The following is a 21,994-nucleotide window of genomic DNA, read 5'->3' as shown; positions in this document are numbered from 1 at the left end:
TCCACCTTATTTGATATGATATTGTATTACTCGGACTTTTTATGTTACCTTACCGCAAATACCTGTGTCAAATATCACTATTTTGACATAGGTATGGGCACTTTGACGCTTCAATTTGGGCCAAAATTAGTGAACCTTTTCATTAAATAATAGTTGAGTATGACACTTAAATACGTACTTGTCTTACATGAGTACCTAAGTCCGAGATACATAGGTATGGTCTTTCTGTAAGGCATAGATGGAGATGAAAAGCAAAGGTATGAGCCAGCAGAACTATAAAGTAATGTGCCAAATGACATGCAACTCTACACTAATGTTTAAGGCTTGTACCACATACCACCCAAATCATATGTTAACTTTTCTCTTACATTTTCCTAATTCAAATTTCTGTACCAACAGAATATTTGCCATCAGTAGGAAGCCTGTACACTTTTTTGGAAACAGTGATAATGCCACACGTTAACAATATTCAGTGTGCAAGCATTAGAGGTTTAACCACAGCACTAAAAAGAATAATCAACTTGCTGTTTAGAACCAGTTTATATTTCCAGTAATACGTGAATTTTGCACCTGTGATGTCAGAATACATAGTCAGGCTGAACAACAATAGTATAGAAAAACTAAAAAGCAAAAGATCATTTCTTTACCTAATTCTGCCTATTAAATCCCCGACAAGCTCTTCAACAACCAATGAGAAACACTATATTATTTCAAATACTACAATTTCCGCAGATATTCTATCTTGCCTAATTAAAATATATAGGGAGTCAATGGGTCATCAACTTGGCAAATTGCATTACCATTTTCTTCACTGCTAGTACCGGAATGTAACATTAGAAGCCAAGAAAAAATTATCAACAACAATATCCTCAGTCCCACATGTTCCATCAAATTGATCCTTATAATGTACTACCAATAGTCAATAGATATACCCAAAATACAAAAAGTAGCACAATTTATCTAAGAATTAGATATCTTACAATAGAAAGAAAAGGTATTTCATAAATTTCAGTTGGTTGTGATGCCCACAAACGGTTAAATAACAAAAGTTGAAATAAAACCTTTTAACCACTTTCCATAGAATATAAAAACCTTGAACACAAGGAGTTTCTTAAGCTTGTAATGAATTCCTGTAGGGTTCTAGCAACTAATGTGGGACAATATATCCCATGAACCATTAAAAACAATCAGATTAATGATAGTGCAAAAGATGATTGTCTTCGCGATCGTTCGATACCCTTAGTATACATACAGTAGTATGAAGCATAACATGGGACCAACAGTATTGATGTTAGTACACTACAACAGAAAGCACAAGAAAAGTAACAAAAAAGAATTGGAGTCTTAATTTTACTCCAATTGGCTTGCAAGCTGCACTGAAGAAGACAGCATGACCCTCTTCCCTTAAACTGTCTAACACTGGGCCATTCAGGCTTCACTTTGCCTGACTCCCACCTCTCTACTAAGTGATGCTTTTATAGTATTTGGTTCAAATGATTAACAATTTTAACACTTTTCCATATAAGAACATCATACTCAATTCCAAATAGTAAACAAAAAAAGAAACTACATTTATCTTCATCGAAAGAGACAATAAAAGGACATATGAAAGAACATCACTAGTCACCTGTCAAGTACCAAATTTATCACTTAAATAGAATCCTTTGCAGTCTTTTCCTCGGACTCAGTAGAATCAGCTGTGTACAATTAGGTACCTGTCATATCGCACCGAGTCTCAAATCCTAAGTTTCAGTATTTTAGCAAGAAAAGACAAAGGATATCTGAGCTCAATCTTAGTAATTATCATGCAATCTACATCAAGTCGGTAGTAACAGGGAAAATAGCTACATATTACTCCACTATAACCTTTATTATATACTCTATAAACTGGAGAATCTACAAGAGGCTCCGTATATCCTTTATTCTTATTCACTTTCTGCATAAAGTAGCTGGTAGCAGAACCTCATATTTTGCACAAAATCCATCACTTACAAACGCCACCATTCGAGTATCACTGAAAAACTAAGAGGTCTATACAAAACTACCCAACTTTATAAGAGCATGAAGTGAGTGCATAATACCAATTCTCCCACTTCAGTATTCTTCAAAGGTTAACTCGAGCATATAGTCTAAGAACCTATTATGAAACATATAACTAATATATATATATAGGTCTTATCCATATTCCATAGTGTATAGCCTAAAATTACCTTCTATAAGAGCATTAATTCATCATGCTAATGGAATAGTTAGACCATATTCATAGACTATGAACATGCAGTAAAGCTATGCTTAGTGACGTGAGATACACTTACTATCACATGCCTACTCATATAAAAAAATGAAGAGATACACTTGCTTATTGCTTTGACATGATTAAAACTTCATTGCCCATTCATTTACCATAAAGCAAAAGCACACCTTCAGCAGTGGCGGCATGAGAAAGTTGAGATGCAAATCTCATAGAATCATTCATCTAAATCAAAATCCTCCCTTTTTCTCTTCATTGTAAAGCTAGCACAATGATTTCAATGAGATGTATACCCATCAATATTAACCTCTAGGTATACTAACATCTATTGTCCAATGACCTCTTTTAGTAGTATTTTATTCTTAAGAAAAACCATGATTAGCTTTATACTAGAGCCAAAGGAGGGGCTTTTTGATATTCAAGCCTCTACCTTGTACATTGATCATTGGCAACTAGCTTAACAGGAACTAGGACTTGAGAGCTCCCATCAACAACTTTATGGATTAAAAAATTAAAGCATTTCCATTGTCATGGTCATTCCAATTTCCAGATATATCGTACGCGAAATCTAATTCTATAGCTACTAAAAAATATTCTTCAAAGCCATTTTTGGTTAGAAGCATTACAATACCTGAAAGGAATAGTATCTACTATATGTATATGCATAATAACAATGATAAACATGCATACAAAAAAATAAGAGACGTGAATTTTGCTACATTTATATCGTCAATGCCTATTACTCTATCCCACTTTCATATGTCATAACATGCAATTTTGCGAATTGATCCACTCTAATAAATTGATATCAATCGTGTGCAATATGCATTATATAACTATGAAGGACTAGTGCAACTGGCATAAGGAATTGATCTTTCTAGACTACCACGAACTGCGAAAAACATTGAGTTGAGGAATTGTTATTTGTTAGGCTAACCAATGAGAAGCAGAGAACTACAGAAAATTAATTTCGGTCTCTTGTCAATCCTTGAGGAGACAGAATGTTAATATATACAGATAGATATCTTTTGTACAAATTCAGAACATAAGATGATAATTGGACTTCAAATAACTCAATTAATACCATAAATCATATGATAGTCTCTGTGCATAATAAACTCAACTATACACATTGACATTCTGAATGTATGGTTTTTCTTTAACTATATACAGTTACAGAAATTATTACATGGTTCATGATCAAAACATTCTTTGTCATCCCATCCCGGTCAATGATAAAGCAGCACATTATGCTGGTGAGTAGTGAGACAGAATATTGAGGACCAGATAATCATAAATGTAACTCTAATTGCAAGTTCAGCCAATTCATCATGGAACATGTAATTAACAGTGAATGAAACCAAGAACTCCAAGTTTACAAAGGGAAACTGTCACTGTGGCCATTGGCATAGTAAGTTCATAATTTTGCCCCACTGATCTCAATTATACATACCCAAAAATTTATGTAATCGAGATCTCCATGCGATCCATAATCGTTCCTATCTCCTATGAAGGATATGTTCAATTATCAAAGAAACAATGAAAGAAAGTAAGGTCTCAGGAAACAGAAATATAAATCCAAGCAACACCAAGACCGCATTTTAGTCACCAATGCACTCAATAATAGTTGACGTGATTTCAATATTATAGCCCAGCGGCCAGCACCTAGCAGATTTATTTACTTTTAATAAAGAAAACTTATGCAAGTAGTATAGACAAGAATGAAATACGATAGGGATGATTGCTCCCATCATAACTTAACATATACTAAAAGATATATAGAAACCTAGATAGATATAGGCTTGTGAATAGATATTAGGCTTGTGTATGAATCCAATTTGTTTCCAAGAGCCTATGGGAAAAAAAAATGCATACATCGTATCAAGAAAACCTCACTCTTTTGTTAGCTTTGGTAAAGCCTATCATCCATGAGCACACCAAAAGACAGTAGATGCTCATCTTCTACATTTTATACTGTAATGAGACATTGACATCGTAACACCACAGTCCACAAGTCTACGCTTTTCCACTCACCTCAAGTCATGCCATGAAAAAGTAGCAAGAAAGGAACATGAAAATTCGCCACAGAAAAAGGGTTTCCCCACCTTTGTACCACAGAACACAAGCTTTGCTTGAAAGCTATTTAGAGTTTTGAGAACCCAAAAGAAGCGTTATCTTTCTCACCTAAGGCAGCTAGAAGAAGACAATTTCCACAAGAGACTATCTCAAGAGGAGGAACTTCATTTTCCGAGTAGGTACAGGCTTTGCAAACCCAGAAAAAGAGCCAGTGAAGTACTCTATCTTTGAAACATGTTTAGACTAAGCAATGTCAAGGACATATAGGTAGCTCTGAAAGGAGGTTGAAAAATAGATAGCTTGTCAAAGTACAAGAACTGAAATATTTTGCAATTTGGTGGTCTGCAGAGAAGAATTGGCAATTATTTCTTAGCTTTATGTGTAGTGTTCAGGTTCCCATTTACGAGGTATTTGTACACTTCTAAGTTCTAACCTTTGGCGTTTGGCAACATGCTTCATAATGAGAATCACTTACTCATTCAAGTTTTTTAGATAAAATCACAAATTGGTTCTTTGCTTGATGGAATTGTTACTCTTGTCTGCAGCACCCTATCTTAGTCTCCAACCAAACTTGATTTTAATTTCAACTAAAACTACATGAGCAATAAAAACTTTCATTAAACTTCGAACTGAAAACGGAGAAGGAAAATAATTTAGATAGATGATGTTGTACGTGTTTGCATGGTATAATAAAACCAGATACCAAAACAATCTATCAAACACACTAATCAGGATACTATGATAGATTATCAGCCTAAAGATCCGATAAGATAGAATATAGAGCAGAAAGCAATCCTGAAATACACTAGATATGTGAGCATGTGGTCATACTAATAGGTACTGATTATTTTTATGAACTACAATGCCTACTAATAAGATTAAAATACATAAGTGAGATATTCACCGAAAGACCAAGCCAGAACAATCTACCTAGTACCAAAAGCACAAGCGCATATAAAGCTATAGTATAATCCAGGTCATTAATAGGAATAGCAAATGCTTTTAGAGTTGGAAGGGTATCGAAGGTGAATAAAATCTTCCAAAGACGGTGAAAGGTATTACTGTGATTGCAAAGGAAATGTTGTTAGAATTTTCAGATAGATTCGTCTTCTTCTTGATATTTACGTCCTCCTATTCATTTCAACTTCTTATTAATCTTGGTAAAATAGAGTTAATGAAGAAGGATCCTAAGCTTTCGTAACCGTGAGATTAAGTGGGTGAGATGGCAAGTAATTTGCACAAGACTTTGGTTTTTCCATGATACTTTTTATCCACAATTTCCAGAAATTAGGTAGAAACTAGGAATTTCAGTATAGGTCTTCAACTCTTCAACATAGGACAGAGGACAGCAAGAAGCAAAGGAGAACGAGGGACAATTGTGAGCGTGTGGTGTGTCTGCCTGGACAGGGGAAAAACAAGCAAGAGGAGATTTTCAGTGAGAATAAGTATACTGCACCAATATTCTAGATACTGAACCAATAATCTAAAAAATCATGACATACAGAAATAATATCTCAATCTTTACCCTGAGAAAACTACTAGCTAAGATCAATGATGCAAATAAGTTAACCATCCATTAAGTAGAAGGAAAAATTGACACCAATAAATCCAACTGTGTCTACTTTTCTAAAAGAATCCCAACTAATAAATTAACTCAGAATAGTCTCAACCATCAATTAATCGGACTAGTCCCAACTTTAAGAGCATCAAATAAGCCATAAACTTATGATTTAGTTCACATGTTGAAAGAAAGAGATTATTTTCACTTTGAAGAAAGATTCTTTTCTCCCCTCTTATATTACCACCTCTTTTCATTTATCTATGTAAGAAGTTATAAGTAGACTCCTGTAGAGAGAGACCCTTCAAAGTTGAAACTATTCTAAATTAACCAATATGTGGGTTTAAAGAAAAGAGGGCGTAGTTGGATCCTTGAGTGTATTCTTCAATACAAGATCATCACAATGCTGCCCACCAACCTAGATCCATGTTAACAATTTAAATTGCAAAACAAAATTCATCTCTCTATTTGGCAAGTGTCCTATATTTCTCATTAAAGAAATGATGGTTTGTGCTTAAAGTCAATAATACCAATTAAGGCAATCTTGTTAGCTATCAAAAATATTGGGGCAAATACTCTCGAAAACAATGGCTGACGAAAGGAGATTGGAACACTTCGTTTTTCTGATAACAACTAAGATCAAATGGCAACAGATTTTACGCATTAGAAATCATTTGAATCGATGGGTTGATTCCCCACATGATATTCATAACGCCTTTCTATCTGAATTTCAAAAACGATTTAAAACCGCTCACCGATCTCCTCGATTTATATCTTTGCCTTGTATCTCCTCTATAGTCTCTGATTCTGACAATTGCCAATTAACAGCACCTATTACTGACAATGAAATTCGAGATGCTATATTTAGCATAGATCCTACTAAATCGCTAGGATCCGATTGGATTTGGATCTAAATTTTTCCAAAAATATTGGGATATCCTAGGTTCGTATATTTATAAAGCAATTCATGATTTTTTCAATCATGGGTCCTTCGTGGTGTTAATCACACGTCAATTTCTTTGATACCAAAAGTTGTCACTCCTGAAAAACCGAATCAATTTAGACCTATTAGCTTATGCACCATATTATATAAAGTCATCTCGAAAATCTTAGTTGAACGCCTGTGACCAATACTTGTTAAAATTATTAGTCCCTTCCAAAATGTTCACTCTTAGAAGACTAATCTATGATAATGTCCTTATTGTCCAAGAAATCTTCAATATCTTTAATAAATCAAAAAGTAAAAGGGGTTGGTTCGCGCTTAAACTGGATTTGGAAAACGCCTTTGACCGTATAGAATGGGATTTTATACACCATGTCCTCCAAAGTTATGGTTTTCATCAGTCTCTTAATCACTAGTCATAAATCAAGATACTATTTCTGTATTCCATCCTTCTCAAGGCATTCGCCGGGGTGACCCTTTATCGTCGTACCTCTTTATTTTATGTATTAACGTCCTCTGTAGACAACTAGATTTTGCATCAAAATCTACAAAATCAGGAATCGAAATTAAACTTGCTCCACATGCTCAGACAATTCCAGGACTATTTTTTGCTGATGACGCTTTATTATTTTGTAAAGCCAACCTGGATTCTGCCCACCGCTTAAAAAACATCCTAGAAATTTTTGTCTTAATTCAGGACAATTGGTGAATTTTCATAAATCATCAATCATGTTATCAAAACACATACCCAATTCTAGACAAACACATACCCCTGCTGGGCCATACAAACTCTCATTGAAGACATTCGACATCTCCTTTATCACTTCAGATTTTATACCACTAAACATATTTTTCGGGAAGTTAATCGAGTAGCGGATCTCCTATCAAAAAAATGTCACAATAGTTATGCTGCCTCAGTTCACATAGTTTCATCCACTGATCCTAATCTTCAAAAAATTTGTTTTACTTAATTCGTTAGGGTTCTCCCTTGAGAGAAGAGTGTCCTAACTTCACTCATGTACCAACAAAAAAAAAAACCATTCTTGCTCTAACACTCCTTTTATACACCTATTGTACTATTTATTTTATAAAGATTTAATGTTATTCAGAAATGGAACAAATATTCCAAGATATTCATTAATGGCAACTTGACCGATAGATATACTATGCCCCAATGCCCACTTGAATCAATGAGGGCAGCGACTGGAGTGATGGTCTTAGGATGCTATGATGGCATAACATAGAGAATGGTAAAACCAGAGAGAGCATAATTATAACCAATTTTAAAAGGTAAAAACATACTTTGAATCCCCAAGAGCACATAAGCCACTTAATATGGCAGTAATAGGGTTGAATAAAGCGTCAAAAGATTAATTACAGTTACCACAAGTTGTGAGTGGCAGAGGCAAGTTTCACACCTGATCAATGGCACTAACTATTACTTTAACAAAAGTAAATTTAATAGTATAAAAGAAAAAGGAATAAATGCTTTTAAAAAAGAATGAATAAAAAAGGGATGAGGAAAATAAAAGGAAGTGTAGAGTGAATGAAGGAACAAAGGCGAGCTTTTGGGGTAAAAAAAAGGAAAGATTTATCATAATCTTCCCAAAATGGAAATGTTACTGTAAATAGAAGGGAGGCATCTCATGGAAGGCAACGGAAAAGGCAGGGTCGGTGTCTTTTTCATGGGATCAAATTCATCTTCATTTTACCCCATTGCCATGTGACGCATTATGAGATTAGTGGAAGCTCCATACTCCCATATCTTCAAAAGCATTTAGATAATCATATTGAACATGGAAGCTATAACACTAATTTTCTTTAAGATAATAATTTAACAGCTTTCAGCTAAAAAGAAACTGGATAAGCTCCAATGACACAAACCCTAGTTCCTAGTAACTATTGGATTAGAGAAGTTTCATGGAACTTGCCTATTATGCAGAATCAATGAGGTATAGCAAAAAAGAATTCTCAACTAACAGGAAAAATATTTTCTTTATCACTATTTATTCCCTTCTTGATAAAAGAATCAATGCGTAAATCTTCATACCTTCAGTTGGTCAAAGTAGCCTTTCTGTGCAGATAGGGTTAAGCCGTACGACCAGAGATACTTATCCATCTTTTCCGCCCTCCAGATTACCTTTCAACCAGTGACAATCGAAATTTCGAAGTCATTAAGCCTGAAACAGAATATGCTGTGAGAATGGTGGATAAGGATCAGCTCCTTTTGTATCATACCTTAAATTTTCATTGGACAGTCAGCTAATTAAAGGGATTAGAGAATACCCAAGGCCACCATTGCCACTTGAAGATCAGCAAAGCCAGGAAATGATAAGGAGTAACACATAAACAAGAGAGGGGGGAAGAGAAAGTAAGAACTGTATGTCCAAAAGAAATTGAAAGTAATAGTATTAGTACATCAGCTTCATAATAACCAGAATTTGTCTCATAATTATAGGCAAATACAACATTAACCTTTATTATGTGCCAAGACATGAATAGATATGATTTAACAGTTGACAAGAAAGGAATGATAGGATTAAGCAAACTCTAGAAGTATTCCAAGTCGACCCTTAACTTCAGAGACGGATAGCGACAACATTTTCAGCCTGCGGACGATATGACTTCTTAGGATAGTGAAATCCAACACTCGGCTTTCTAGTTCATGACGGCTTAAGTGTGCAAGAAAACTTCTCCATCGTCTCACCCATATTAAGATTACCAGCTCATTCCGCATGATTAAGCTGGAGATCAATCAAGTTGTGTTGTGCAGCTACTTCTCTGATAGCCAACCCCGTGAAGCTTGAGAGTCCCAGCCTTTTGCTAGATAATATGAAATCTCACTACCAAGACACTGACGGATCCTCACTGCATCACCTACATACCATAGGAGTGCTAAAGCAAAGCTCATATGCCTTCAGACTCTGATCAATAGTGCCAACTATCTGGCCCACAAAAATTATATTGGAAACGTACATTTTCATTCAAGCAATAACAAGAAGGCCATGACATATGCAAATCTTTATTATGTATTTATTGGTTGGTACATGTACACAGACTTGCCCATGACCTTACAAATGGAGTTTCAGTACAAAGATACACAAAAGACCCATCATTCTGTATTTTCCTCACTAGTCCAAACATCACTACAGAGGATTCCTGTTTACATCTTTGTACAGCAGATAACGTGTCCTGGATTTTCCAAGGGCAGCATACCTGAAGGAGTTGCACAAATATCAGTTTAATTACACTAATCAATATTAGAAAATCTGTTGGAAGTAAAAGAAAATTTAGCTCACCATTGTGGCACAAATGGAGCCATCCATATAGCATCGCCTGCTTGAACAGGATACCTATTACATGATAAACATCAATATGTTACAGTTACACACTTCTTAAGGAGAGAAAGAACTTGAGAAAATAACTAATTCATCAACATGTCAAGGGATATGTGGGGTTAGTGCTCAAAGTTTACGTAATATATGTCTCATGAGTTGGCTTAAAAGGGGAAGTTTAAATGCATATGGATATGGTTAAAAGCTCTTTGCTGACATACTGACACGAGTTGGGTGTTAAAATTATCAGCCGATATACAATTTTCATCACCAGAACTAAGATGAAAAGTTGGGGACGCTAATCTGGTGCAGGAAGGCTTATCATATAAGCTGTGAGCTGAGTCTTGCGTTAGCATCGATCATCTGCTTTATTTGTTATAATTGCTCCAAAATGGCTCCCGGTGAGCAAACTTTTTACTCTATCATCCGGTGATCAGATGGATGGCTAAGGCATAAACGAAATCTCTAATTTTGAAGATGACAGCTGCTGCACGTTAAATTTCCAGGAATGTTTAATTTGGAAAATGCAAACTTATTGTATAGGGCAATTACTATGTAGACAGAGTTCTTGATGAAATATCAAGTATAATGGTAAACATTTTTTCTCTTTTTTTCTCCTCTTATGTAATCCCATCCACTAGATGCTATTGGTTATCATTCGGAATTTGCAATTTGAACTATGGTCTTGGATTTTGTTTCATGTCATTATTTTTTTTCATCTTAAATTTGAATCCTCATTCGAGAAATTCTAGATAGCCACTCTTATAGAGACGGTTTTCATGAAAGATAAAAGCAAGACTACCCCTGATTTGACTTTGACAATATGTACTTATATGATGTTGGTTCTTGTTCCAGTGAAGATAAGGAAAGAAAAGTTCATGCTTCTTAGACAGCGCTTTACATCAATTTGTAGATCTTATGTTTGGAATCAGTCAAAGAATTTTTGCCAGCATTGTACCTATCTAATACTACTTATTAATGGGACATGGCTTTGCTTTGGGTCCATGACTCGATGCATGGATTTTCCCCACAATTGTTGTGTCAGATTTTGTCACCTGAATGAAAACCTAGTTTATATAAATGAATGTTGCCAGAAGACTTCGAGTCCTCGGTCCTTACTGTTTCATTCATAGATTTTCTTATGTCAGATTTCATAGACTGTTATGAAAACACAATTTATGATATAAACTTACTTATATTTGCACATTAGGCATTAGCATTCAATAGTTGGCCTAGTTGACCTGTATAAGACTTGTCTCACTACGATCTTTGAAGTTTTATAAAAAAAAAAGAACATGTTCAAATAAATGAAACAAAAAAGAAAAATGAAAGCCTAAGAAAAAGAATAATGTGTTCATGTAAATCTATTGAAGAACATGGATTCTTACCAGCTGTCCCCCAATCTGTAAATGCCCTGACCCTCGAGTAGTAATAAACCATGTTGATTGTAATGAACCTCCTGCAGAAGGGGAAAAATCCGAAGTCCAAAGACTCCAAACACTTGTCAAACACCATGCTAACATGAAATAAAATCATTGTGACAAGTAAAATTGGAACAGCAGTAAACCGTTTATCTCTATTCTATATGTCAAAAAGGGGTAGGACACCAAAAATCTAAAAACACCTATTTTAGCCCCAACTCATGAAGCAAATTACATCCAATAGAATAACAAAAAGGAAAAAAAAAAAAAAAAGGGGGGGGGAACAAAAAAATCAAAAGAGAAATAAAGATTTTTTTCAAATCAGTAACTTCACCACTTATCTCAAGTAACTGCCAAAACAAAAAATAACAAAAGGAAAAAGGAATATCACAACCAACAAAACGTATCTCTATTATTTAAGGGATGAGAAGGGGATACCAAAAATGGTAAATCCTTTTATAACTTTAAGTAAGAAAATACAAATTCACCATCTTTTATCATTATATCCTCAATTAACAAAATATTTACATCATCATTGATTTATTGGTTTTCAAAAAACAGAAAAAAAAAATTATACAATGAACTTTATGAACAATTTTTTGTTTATATTACTCCCTCCGTCCCATAATATAGTGCCTACTTCATTTTTGATGGATCAAACTTTAAAATCCTGACCGAATATTCTCATTTGTATATACTTCCTCCGTTTCCTAAAGATCTTCCCTCTTTCCATTTAAGTGCGTTTCCAAAAGATCTTCCCTCTTTTACTTTATTCCTTATTTGGATTTTTTTTCCCTTTTTACCCTCTCATGTCCCTATCATATGGTCCACTATTACATTATTAATTCAATTTTACTCCCTTTCTCTCTCCTACTTTAACCCCTTTTTATTTGTTTATTTATCTTAACCCCTTTCTCTCTCCTACTTTAACCCCTTTTTATTTGTTTATTTATCTTAACCCCTTTCTCTCTCCTACTTTACCCACCCCACACCCCACACAAGTGGATTCTCCTTGGTATCTGTAGGAACAGTAACAAGGAAGATCTTTAGGAAACGGAGGGAGTATAAAAGAACATATTCATGTGAGATCTTGTTAGATTCGTCTCAATGTATAGTTTCATAATATCAACTCTTTATATTTTTTATTAATGCGGAATTGAAGACATTAAAGGTCAAAGTTACGTCTTGAAGACCGTGTAAAAAAGAAACAAGCACTATATTATGGGACGGAGGGAGTATAACGCAATTGACCTTTTGTTTGTTTTCGCACGCATCGCGTGCATATAGGACTAGTCACAATAATACAAAGTCCTGAACCAGAAAACGCTAGACAGAAAGCCCTTTAAAGAAGTAGAAACAAGGAAACCTACAGTCTGGTTCAGAAACAAGATCTACAGCCATGTCACCATACACCACTCCCCCAGACAGAAAGAAAAAAGGAATTTATTTTTCCTTTTTCCTTTTCCTATTCTCTTTTTTCTTTTGTGAAGAAAGATTTCATTAGAATAAAAAATATATAGAGGTATGAAGAAAATTAATAAGAATCCTCAAAAGAGGATCAATGGAAGAATAGAGCAACAGGGTTACCTTAACATTAAGAAATTCCCCAGGCTGAAAATCCATGATCTGCAGGCGTACAGAGCAAAGAATTAAATATGCCAAACAAGGATGTCTTAGAAATTTAAACTATTAACAGATTAGGATCAAATTTTGAATATTTATAGAAAAGGACAATAAGCCTTCACTTTACTCTTTCTGTTTTGATTCAGGCTCTGTTCTCTTATTTTTGCTGAACTTAACTTATTTGTGCTAAACTTAACTTGTTTTTGGTGACCTTAACTTATCTTTGGTGAACTTATTTTTGTGAAGCTAACTTATTTTTGCTGGAACTCATTTGTGTTAAGTACAATTTCTTTATATATTGTCAACTATTGAACTTATTTTAGCTGAACTTAACTTACTTTTGTTGAACTTAACTTACTTCAGCTAAACTTATTTATATTGAACCTAGTTTTGCTGAACTTAACTTCTTTTGCTGAAACTTATTTTGATAAGTTGAGGAGAACAAAGGCTTAACGATGAAACAAAAAAATAACCTTTTTCATTCTTTTTCCCATTGAAACCCATAAGCTTTAATGTGTGACTTGTTGGTTTCTATTGAAATATAGAACTAAAATTTTAAAGATAGGACATGTTTTGAAGCATGAACTAATTAATAGCTATAAAATAATCACCACCTCGTCACATGACATAATAATTAATTAGGATCCCAAGAAGCATCAAGTATGCTATCTTAGTCTCTACCATTGTAGCAGTCTAGCAGCTAAGATTCCTTTTACAAAAAAAAATGAAATGAATTGTTAAATAAAAGAAATAGATTGTTAAATAAAAGGTAATAGTTAAGACAAATCATATAACCAACTTAGACACTTTAAAACATTAAAATCATGTGTAACTGCAAAATCAAAATTTAGATCTCTGTAATGCATTTTGCCTTACATGGATATTGAAATCATAGGCCATTGATGTTGGAAGAAGCTTCCTGAGCTGGAAAATCTGGACACAGGAGAGAAAGCATGTATTCAGCATATTAGGGAGGACATACCAGAGCATTGGCTTTGTCTTTGTCTAATCACCATAGACGTTTTACACCATTACATCACATAAGGAAAATAAAAATTATCTCTGTGGTAACTCGTAAGAAAATCTTTTTCATGCTTTGGACACAGATTGAGGCTTCAAATACTCAGTTCTTAGTACATGATAATATTATTACACACTGTTACCGGTTGCCCGTGTATTCAAAATGCTCATTCACCACCGAAAGGCAAAATAATGCATACAAATTACAAAACAAGGCACCCCAAAAGCAGACACACACATACATATACACAAACAAAGCAAGAAATATATGGTGAAGAAAGAAAAGCAACAGAAAAAACTATGGATTACAAAAGTAAAATGTACCTCGCCAGGAGTTTCAAGAAGCTGCTGCTTATCCGTCGAGCCAATCATCACCTCAGGAACATGATCACCGAGATAAGAATACCTACAAAAAATAAGTACCTCTTTCAAAACATCCAAAAGAAATATAAATGGTTTACAAAGGATGGGATTTCAACATTAGGTCTTTCCAAGCTGGTTCTTCAGGAAATCTGTATCATTAACTTGATTACCTGGTCATCTGGTATCATAGACATTGATTTCCTCACCCTTAATCAGATAATTTCTTCTTCTAGAACGAGAGTAAATGATGTAGGAGAGTCCAAGAAAGTTTATACTGCTCCACTATTTGGATATAATTCATGAACATAAAGCTTATCCTACTTTGTTTATTGTATTCGTACTTGACGCGAATTGTTCCCAGGAAAAAGGGAAATGAAAAAGAGTAGTTAGGCCATTTTATTATCTTAGAAACATAACTTCAGCACATATAAGTTTAATTTGACACAATCTAATTCAGCTTTCACAGAACTCAAAAGTCTCATAATTCATTGTGATTATTATGAAATTCTAGTCATTACAATCATTTAATCCCTCTGTATTTTTTTCTTTCATGTTTTGACTTTGCCTTTGTCAATGTACTTCTCTGACCTTAAATATATTTACTTACATATTAGAAAACACTATAATGATTGAATATTAATAAAGGACTCATTGAGATGAATCAAAACAAGACCCCACATGACTATATTTTTTCTTATATATTGAGAAGAATTTAGAAGATTCTTTATAATTGTGAATAGTGTCATTCCTGTGAAAGATAAAAATGGAAACCCGTAATAACATATAATAAAAGATAATATATCATGAGAATATATCTTGAGAATATATCTTGAGAATAAAAAATGGAAACCCATAATTGAGATTATTATGAGAAGACTAATCATAGTTGGGATTATTCCTTTGAATATATCTTGAGAGTAATAACAAACTATTAAGTTACAAAAACCTTAACAAACATATTTTACTTCAAAAATCTACTAAAAGATCATATCCTTAATGCAACAATATCCTTGGATAATTGAATGTTCAACGGAAAATCTATTGAAAAGATCATATCCTTAATGCCCCGATATACCTAGATAGTTAAATGTACACAAAAACTGGGCAATAACACAGACAACCATTTTGCAAGAATTCTCCAAATGTGGTAACAAATTTATACAGATATAGATGTAAAAAGAATGTAGGATAAACCTTCGTTCAAAAACAACAAGAGTAGCAGGTGCATCACTGTCGATCGAATGCTGGAAATTAGGAGGCACATAAGCATATGAATCCACCTAAATTAGAGATTGAAAAAAATTGGGTCAGATAAACACACAAAAAGTAGGAAATTTCATCAAAAGGAAACAAATGCAAGAGTAAAGAGCAACAACTCCCGTAAGGCCATAACATTAGTCAACGCAGAGAGATTAGTGTGATTGGTATTGCTCTGTTTTAATATAAAAAATCCCACCAAAGACACCTATTGAGTAATGCCAAAGGTACACGAGGTGAACCAGTCAATCCCATAGCTCCTCCCCATCTATACCTCTAGTCTTGAAAGTTGTTATCTCACTCCTTAGCCCTAACCACTAAAAGCAAAGAATAGCCAAGTAAGTTCCTTGCCAAAGAAACTTCCTCCTATATATCTTTCCATAGCAAATGAAAGACTTGCATATGCAACAAAAGAGAAGGCGAGCATACCCACTTTATACACACAATTTAAACAATCTGATCCGAAGATATGCAGCAAACCCGTAACGCAAGAAAAGAAGAGTCCTCATCTCAAAATACATAAGTTGCAATCTGGTATATCGCAGATCGTGGGATATATGCTTATTACGTGATCATGTTCCCAAGTAATCATTATGCAAGAAATCAAGGTAGTGACAATCTCATCACATATGTACATTCCACCTCAGCATGATAGCTAGTGACAGAAAGATTCCTTTATTCCTTTTCAATTCTTGTACTGATTATTCCTTGTACTGACATAGTTTGTTAAGGGAGGGTATGAAGCGCGATAGGAAGGGAATAATAGCACTATGCTAGGGTAGTATAAGGCTATGTTCAGTTCACCTTATTTTTGCTTATTTCAGATCTGATCAGATCTGATCAGATCAGAAAAAATAAGTTCAGATCCGATCAGATCAGATCAGACCAGATCAGATCAGTTCAGATCATATCATGCTTATATTTAAAAACTCATTATTATATAAATATCTTTCATTACATATTAATAAAAATTATAATAATTGAATATTAATAAAGTACTCATTGAGACGAATCAAACAAGACCCCACATGACTATATTTTTTCTTATATATTGAGAAAAATCTAAAAGATTATCTCTAATTGTGAATAGTGTCAAGATTCTAAGTGAGAAAGATAAAAAAATACAAAGGGGTATTATTATTTACTAGTACATTTGTTCAAAAGAATTATTATTGTTGTTGTTTGTACTTATTAATTATTAATATTGGTAATTATTATTAATCTTGTTGTTACCATTATAAATGTCATTGTTATTATTATATTAAGTTATTTTGTTGTTATTAAATAATAGAAAATTAAAAGCCACTGTTAAGAACATAAGATTGACGCAAAAATAAGAAATATATAAATATGATATCTCAAATTCATGACAACGAAACTACTAAGTTCGGATTACATTTCAAAATAAGCTAAGTGTGAGATACAAATTATAAATTTAGATTCGGTATACCTCTTCCTACCGAATTCCAAATCTCTCTAGCTATTTGAAGTTGCACGATATTTATTTATTTTTTGCTCAAGTCATAGTTGTTTGTATATCTTATTTTATTTTATATGGAAAAAAAAGAGTTGAGTTTGCCGACTTCTCAAGTGTGAAACTTTTTTTAAGGGAAAGTGTGAAACATTGTATAAGTGCTCTTATAAAATAATGACTTGAGTTATATAATTATTTTGTAATAATAATAATTATGATTATAATTATTATTGTTGTTCTTATAATAATGATAATAATAATTATTATTATAATAATAAAAGTTGTGTAAAAGTTGTAATAGAAATAAAATGATAATAATAGTAATACTATAAAGAAGATCTTATAATGTATTGCATAATAATGATTTACAAAGTAATAATATAATAGTAATAATATATTTTATAAAAGATAAGATCTTGTAAATCAGATCAGTTCAGATCAGATCAGAAAAAATAAGTTCAGATCAGATCAGATAAGAAAAAATAAGTTCAGATCAGATCAGATAAGTTCAGATAAGAAAATTTCAGGTGAACTAAACATAGCCTAAGTAAGGTAAGAGGGAACAAGTAATACCCATCCAGATATTTGATGTTTTGCATTTTGCCTTGGGAGAGACCTCATATCTCGAAAGTGAGAAGTTGTATTGGATATAGATTTTTTTGATTCGATTAATAGAACATATCCTTAAATTTTTCCCCTCTTATTATACTTTGTTAATCTGATTTCCAGCACATTAGCATTGATCCTTCAAAACAGCTCTCCACGGAAAGGCTTTAATCTGTTTTTAAAAACTTAAATTTCCAAACATAGGTGCAAAATGGCCAAAAGGAAAAGCATATGCATGGGGAGGTTTATGTTGGCAAGTGTAAAGAGATATAGCAAATAAAATAGCCACAAGAATTCCCCCTTAGAAAACAACCACCAATCAAGGAAACCAGAAATACCACAAGAGTCGATGCACCCAATCAATTAGTCACTTCCAATCATTCTTACACTTGGAGATTACTCATAGAGTAAAAAATTGAAAGAGAAAAAAATCAACCTCTGTAAAAAGGAAAACTAAAGGATATCATGTAGAGTTACAAGAAATAAAGGAGAGGAAATAGATTGCTTTCCTACCCCATGCACATCTTAGAGTCTAATAAACCAGCAATTATATATATGCAGCTTGAATATTAAGTATATAACAGTGCAACAGCAGGCTGCACAAACATGTCACCAACTCACCATTATAATGTCCCTAGTCATTTCCGATATAATTCAGGAGGGGGAGGGGGAGGGGGAATTGTCAACATCAAGAGGTTGAGAATAATGACAACCATGCATATCTTTGAACTTACAAATGTAAAATTAGGAAATACAAACGAGCGCAAATGGCTCCCAGTATAGCAGAATATGTAAAGGCATACTTTCCGATATAGTTTTCATCATATGCATTATCCAAAATAATTTACTCCTCTGTCCCTTAAGTATGGCCCATTTATTTTGGGCACATAGTTTTGGGAAGAGTAATATTAGTTTGGAAAAACCTATTACCACTAAGCTATGATTGGAAAACTTAGCCACTAGCTTGGTCACATGACTCACATCTATTATGGAATTTTCCATTGACATATCAACAATACCTTATAGAATAAGACATTATGCTGTTTTACTTCCCCATACTAGCCTATGCAGAAATCAGATAACCAAGGAGCTAGCACTTAGAAATAAGAAATAACAGGAGAAGACTCAAGAGCATCTGAGAGGAAAAAATAAGAGATAAAACCTATTACCATTAATCTATGACTGTTGTCAGAACCATTTGTCAAAGTGACAGCTCCATTAACCACAAATATAAACCTATCACCACAGAGAAGTCAAGTTAAAATTTTAATCAAAATGTCCTATGTTAGTGACGGAAATTAGCTATAAACACAAAACAGAAGAAATGTGCCAATATACAGGAGAGCAGGTACAAACATTCTGAAAAATTAATAAAAGAAACATCTTCTGCTTAAGCCATTAAAACGGGGAGTAAGAGATGTTGTTATATATCAACTCAAAGAATGGAGAGATTGAACGCAGAGATAAATTTCTCATTCCTTCCAAATACCCCAGAAGAGGCACCATTACCTTTCAACATCACCAGAAGGGGGTGCTGATCTAGAATTATCTGCACGTGATGAGATGAGAATGGATTATTGAAAAAAACAGATATCTCTAACCCAAAATACTCAATGAAGTACCAAGATCTAGGGACCAGAGCACACATTCATCTGCGAGCTCGGTCAGCATTTAAAATATATATCGGTAAAAAGTTACACATACAATAAATATTAAGGGCCCTTTCCTGACCTTGCATCTTGGCAATGTACATGACGAAGTGCGAACCCATTGCTGGTGTGATCAAATACGCTCCCAGGGTATTCTTCCTTTGGAGGCAATCAAAGATGAAATCAATCTGTTTAAACATTAACAATCGAGCATAATCAAAATGGGATAACAAACCAACCACTCAGGTAAAGGGCTCAGCACATGGCTTTCAGGTGTAATCAGTGCATGATCTTTTTTGTAGACACTTCTAGTAAACCCAGGTAAATCTGCATGTATGAAGCACAGAAATCATAGAGAGACAAAAATTAGAGACATATTTAACAATATCATTTAAGTAGAACAAATAAACTATGTCATCTGGAGTGCAAAGCATGAACTCCAAACTCAATATTTCCAAGCTAGTCACTGATAGCAGAGTGCAGCCATTGTGAAGCTATTTGCGACAATTTAAAAATTAAAAAGAAAAAGGAGAGACGGCCAGAGGTCTTGAAGATGGCATAACCCAACATAAAAAGCACACTTGCAGCATAACATTGGGAGTTACCGACTAAATGTACAACCATACAAGTGTAGGATGTATTTGGTGGACCGTGCAAATAACTTAAAAGTATTGTCACTTGTTAACTTTATACAAAGTTCTGCATTGTATATTACCTCAGTTCTATACAAACACTAACCATTTCTTTCTAGATAAGCCAAAGATATCTGATTTCAAAAAGAATGAGCGCATAATTGTTATCATCCTACAGCATCTACTGACTACTGTTGACATAATAAGAGGCAATCCTCAGCTCTTAGCTATTACAACAACCGTGTAGCACAATGAGCACATGCACTCAAAGAGATTTCCCAGGGCCTCAGCAACTTGAGGAAAAGAGGGCCTCGGATTTGTAGATTTATAACTTTTATACAGACATATATAATTAGCCCATTACTTAGTTTTTTGATCCATGTGAGATTTGTAGTTCAATTCCAGGGACAACCTGATATCCTTTTTTTTCTTACAAATGTTATTCTTTTTCTATAGAGCTAAACTTTCTATACAATAAGTGCACATTTTCTAAACTTTGAAGAGTCAAGTCTCAAAGTTCAAAATTGTTTCATCTGTACATTTCAGTTATATTATAGATTTTAGATAAGTTTTTTAAGTAAGCACGAAAGCCACAAAAGATTTGAGTTGGCCCCTACTGAGACCACACAGTAGTGACTAGTGACTAATAAGTAACAACACCTAGTTGAGATATCTTTCATGATAAAAATCTTCCAATCCCCATTCAAGCAATCAACTCACTTAGAAAGCTACGAGAAAGATGACCACATTAACTACTCTGAACGACTGAAGATTGAAGTCAATAGACCCACAGGAGACGACTAAAACGCTGCTTTCAACGAAACTCTTGGAAAGACACATACAGTGAGGATTAAAGAACCAAAAATACATCTAACATGATAAATCAATCAAAAAAAAAACATGAGCTTAAAAAGCAATTATTTTTCTTCAAAAACGAGCGCTGGTTTCGGTTTTCCTGCAACAACATTGTTCCTTCACACTGTGCTTCTTCCCATCTCTGACAAAAAATTCACCATTAATTGAAAAAAAAAAAAAGCATACATAAACAGCATTAAAGTAGTCTGTTTGTACTAACACAAGTATCAAACACTTGTGCAAACATCACAAATCCATCAATTTAACTAATAACACGTAATTTTTTAAAATCCTTAATCCCTAATTGAATTATACTACAACATTTAAGTACGAAATTGCTAACCTTCGAGATGAGCAGGTGAGAGAGTGGGGTTCGTAACTTTCCAATACAAAGCTCCCGATTTTTCGCCATTGAAGACAGAAGTTGGAGCTGAGCAAAATCCTTCTTCGGAAACAGCTACTTCGAAAAAACCTGCCGCATAAAATAAATTAACAAAAAAAAAAAACGTTTTAGCTTCAATTAAAAGCATATGAATGTAACAATAGAAGAGTGATTGATAGATGTCACCAACTTAAATAAATGGAGATGAGAAAACAGAGGTTTGTTAATGGCGAAAATCGCTGCATATTGAAGTGGTGTTCTGAAGCAATATGGTAATGGTCCAACTAATGGCGCTTTTTTTTTGTGTCACTGCGAGTATTTGGAACTGTGAGTCTGTGACAATACAAGGGGGGACTGGTCTGTTATCCTGTTATGAAGCAATATGGTAATGGTCCAACAGCTCCAACTAAAGGATTATTGAAGAGAAATGCTACGTTTATAACCGACTAGTCTAATACTCGTATGTACATGTTGCATGCATTAATTTCAAAACTTGTTATCCTTATTTCATAGGTACTATAGTTATGATTATACTTTTAAAATATGAGA

The 21,994-nt window shown here is 33.9% G+C and overlaps 1 protein-coding gene across 1 annotated transcript; it reads right to left on the bottom strand.

The window, feature by feature from the left end:
* Window positions 1-9,787: 9,787 nt before the first annotated feature.
* On the bottom strand, window positions 9,788-21,849 carry LOC104892831 ((S)-ureidoglycine aminohydrolase). The gene is made up of 13 exons (XM_010678840.4): window positions 21,636-21,849; window positions 21,407-21,535; window positions 19,816-19,903; window positions 19,659-19,735; window positions 19,437-19,476; window positions 19,097-19,163; window positions 15,785-15,870; window positions 14,552-14,633; window positions 14,084-14,140; window positions 13,172-13,210; window positions 11,552-11,622; window positions 10,128-10,181; window positions 9,788-10,044 (listed from the first exon to the last, which is right to left on the bottom strand). Exons 1-13 carry the CDS (start codon window positions 21,688-21,690, stop codon window positions 9,975-9,977), a joined length of 915 nt encoding a protein of 304 aa, XP_010677142.2. The 5' UTR covers window positions 21,691-21,849; the 3' UTR covers window positions 9,788-9,974.
* Window positions 21,850-21,994: the final 145 nt, after the last annotated feature.

Source organism: Beta vulgaris, chromosome 5, assembly GCF_026745355.1.
Source record: "Beta vulgaris subsp. vulgaris cultivar EL10 chromosome 5, EL10.2, whole genome shotgun sequence".
NCBI classification, from domain to species: Eukaryota; Viridiplantae; Streptophyta; class Magnoliopsida; order Caryophyllales; family Amaranthaceae; genus Beta; species Beta vulgaris.
The sequence above is the reverse complement of the archived record's forward strand: the minus strand, read 5'-3'. Positions and strand labels throughout refer to the sequence as shown.

Excerpts from the sequence above, each read along its gene's own strand:
- LOC104892831 (XM_010678840.4), bottom strand. The coding sequence starts at position 21,690 with ATGCAGCGATTTTCGCCATTAACAAACCTCTGTTTTCTCATCTCCATT. Across the intron at positions 19,164-19,436 it reads CCTTCTGGTGATGTTGAAAG|GTTTATATTTGTGGTTAATG; the intron begins GTAATGGTGCCT and ends CTGTGGTGATAG. Across the intron at positions 13,211-14,083 it reads CCTATGATTTCAATATCCAT|ATCATGGATTTTCAGCCTGG; the intron begins GTAAGGCAAAAT and ends GTACGCCTGCAG.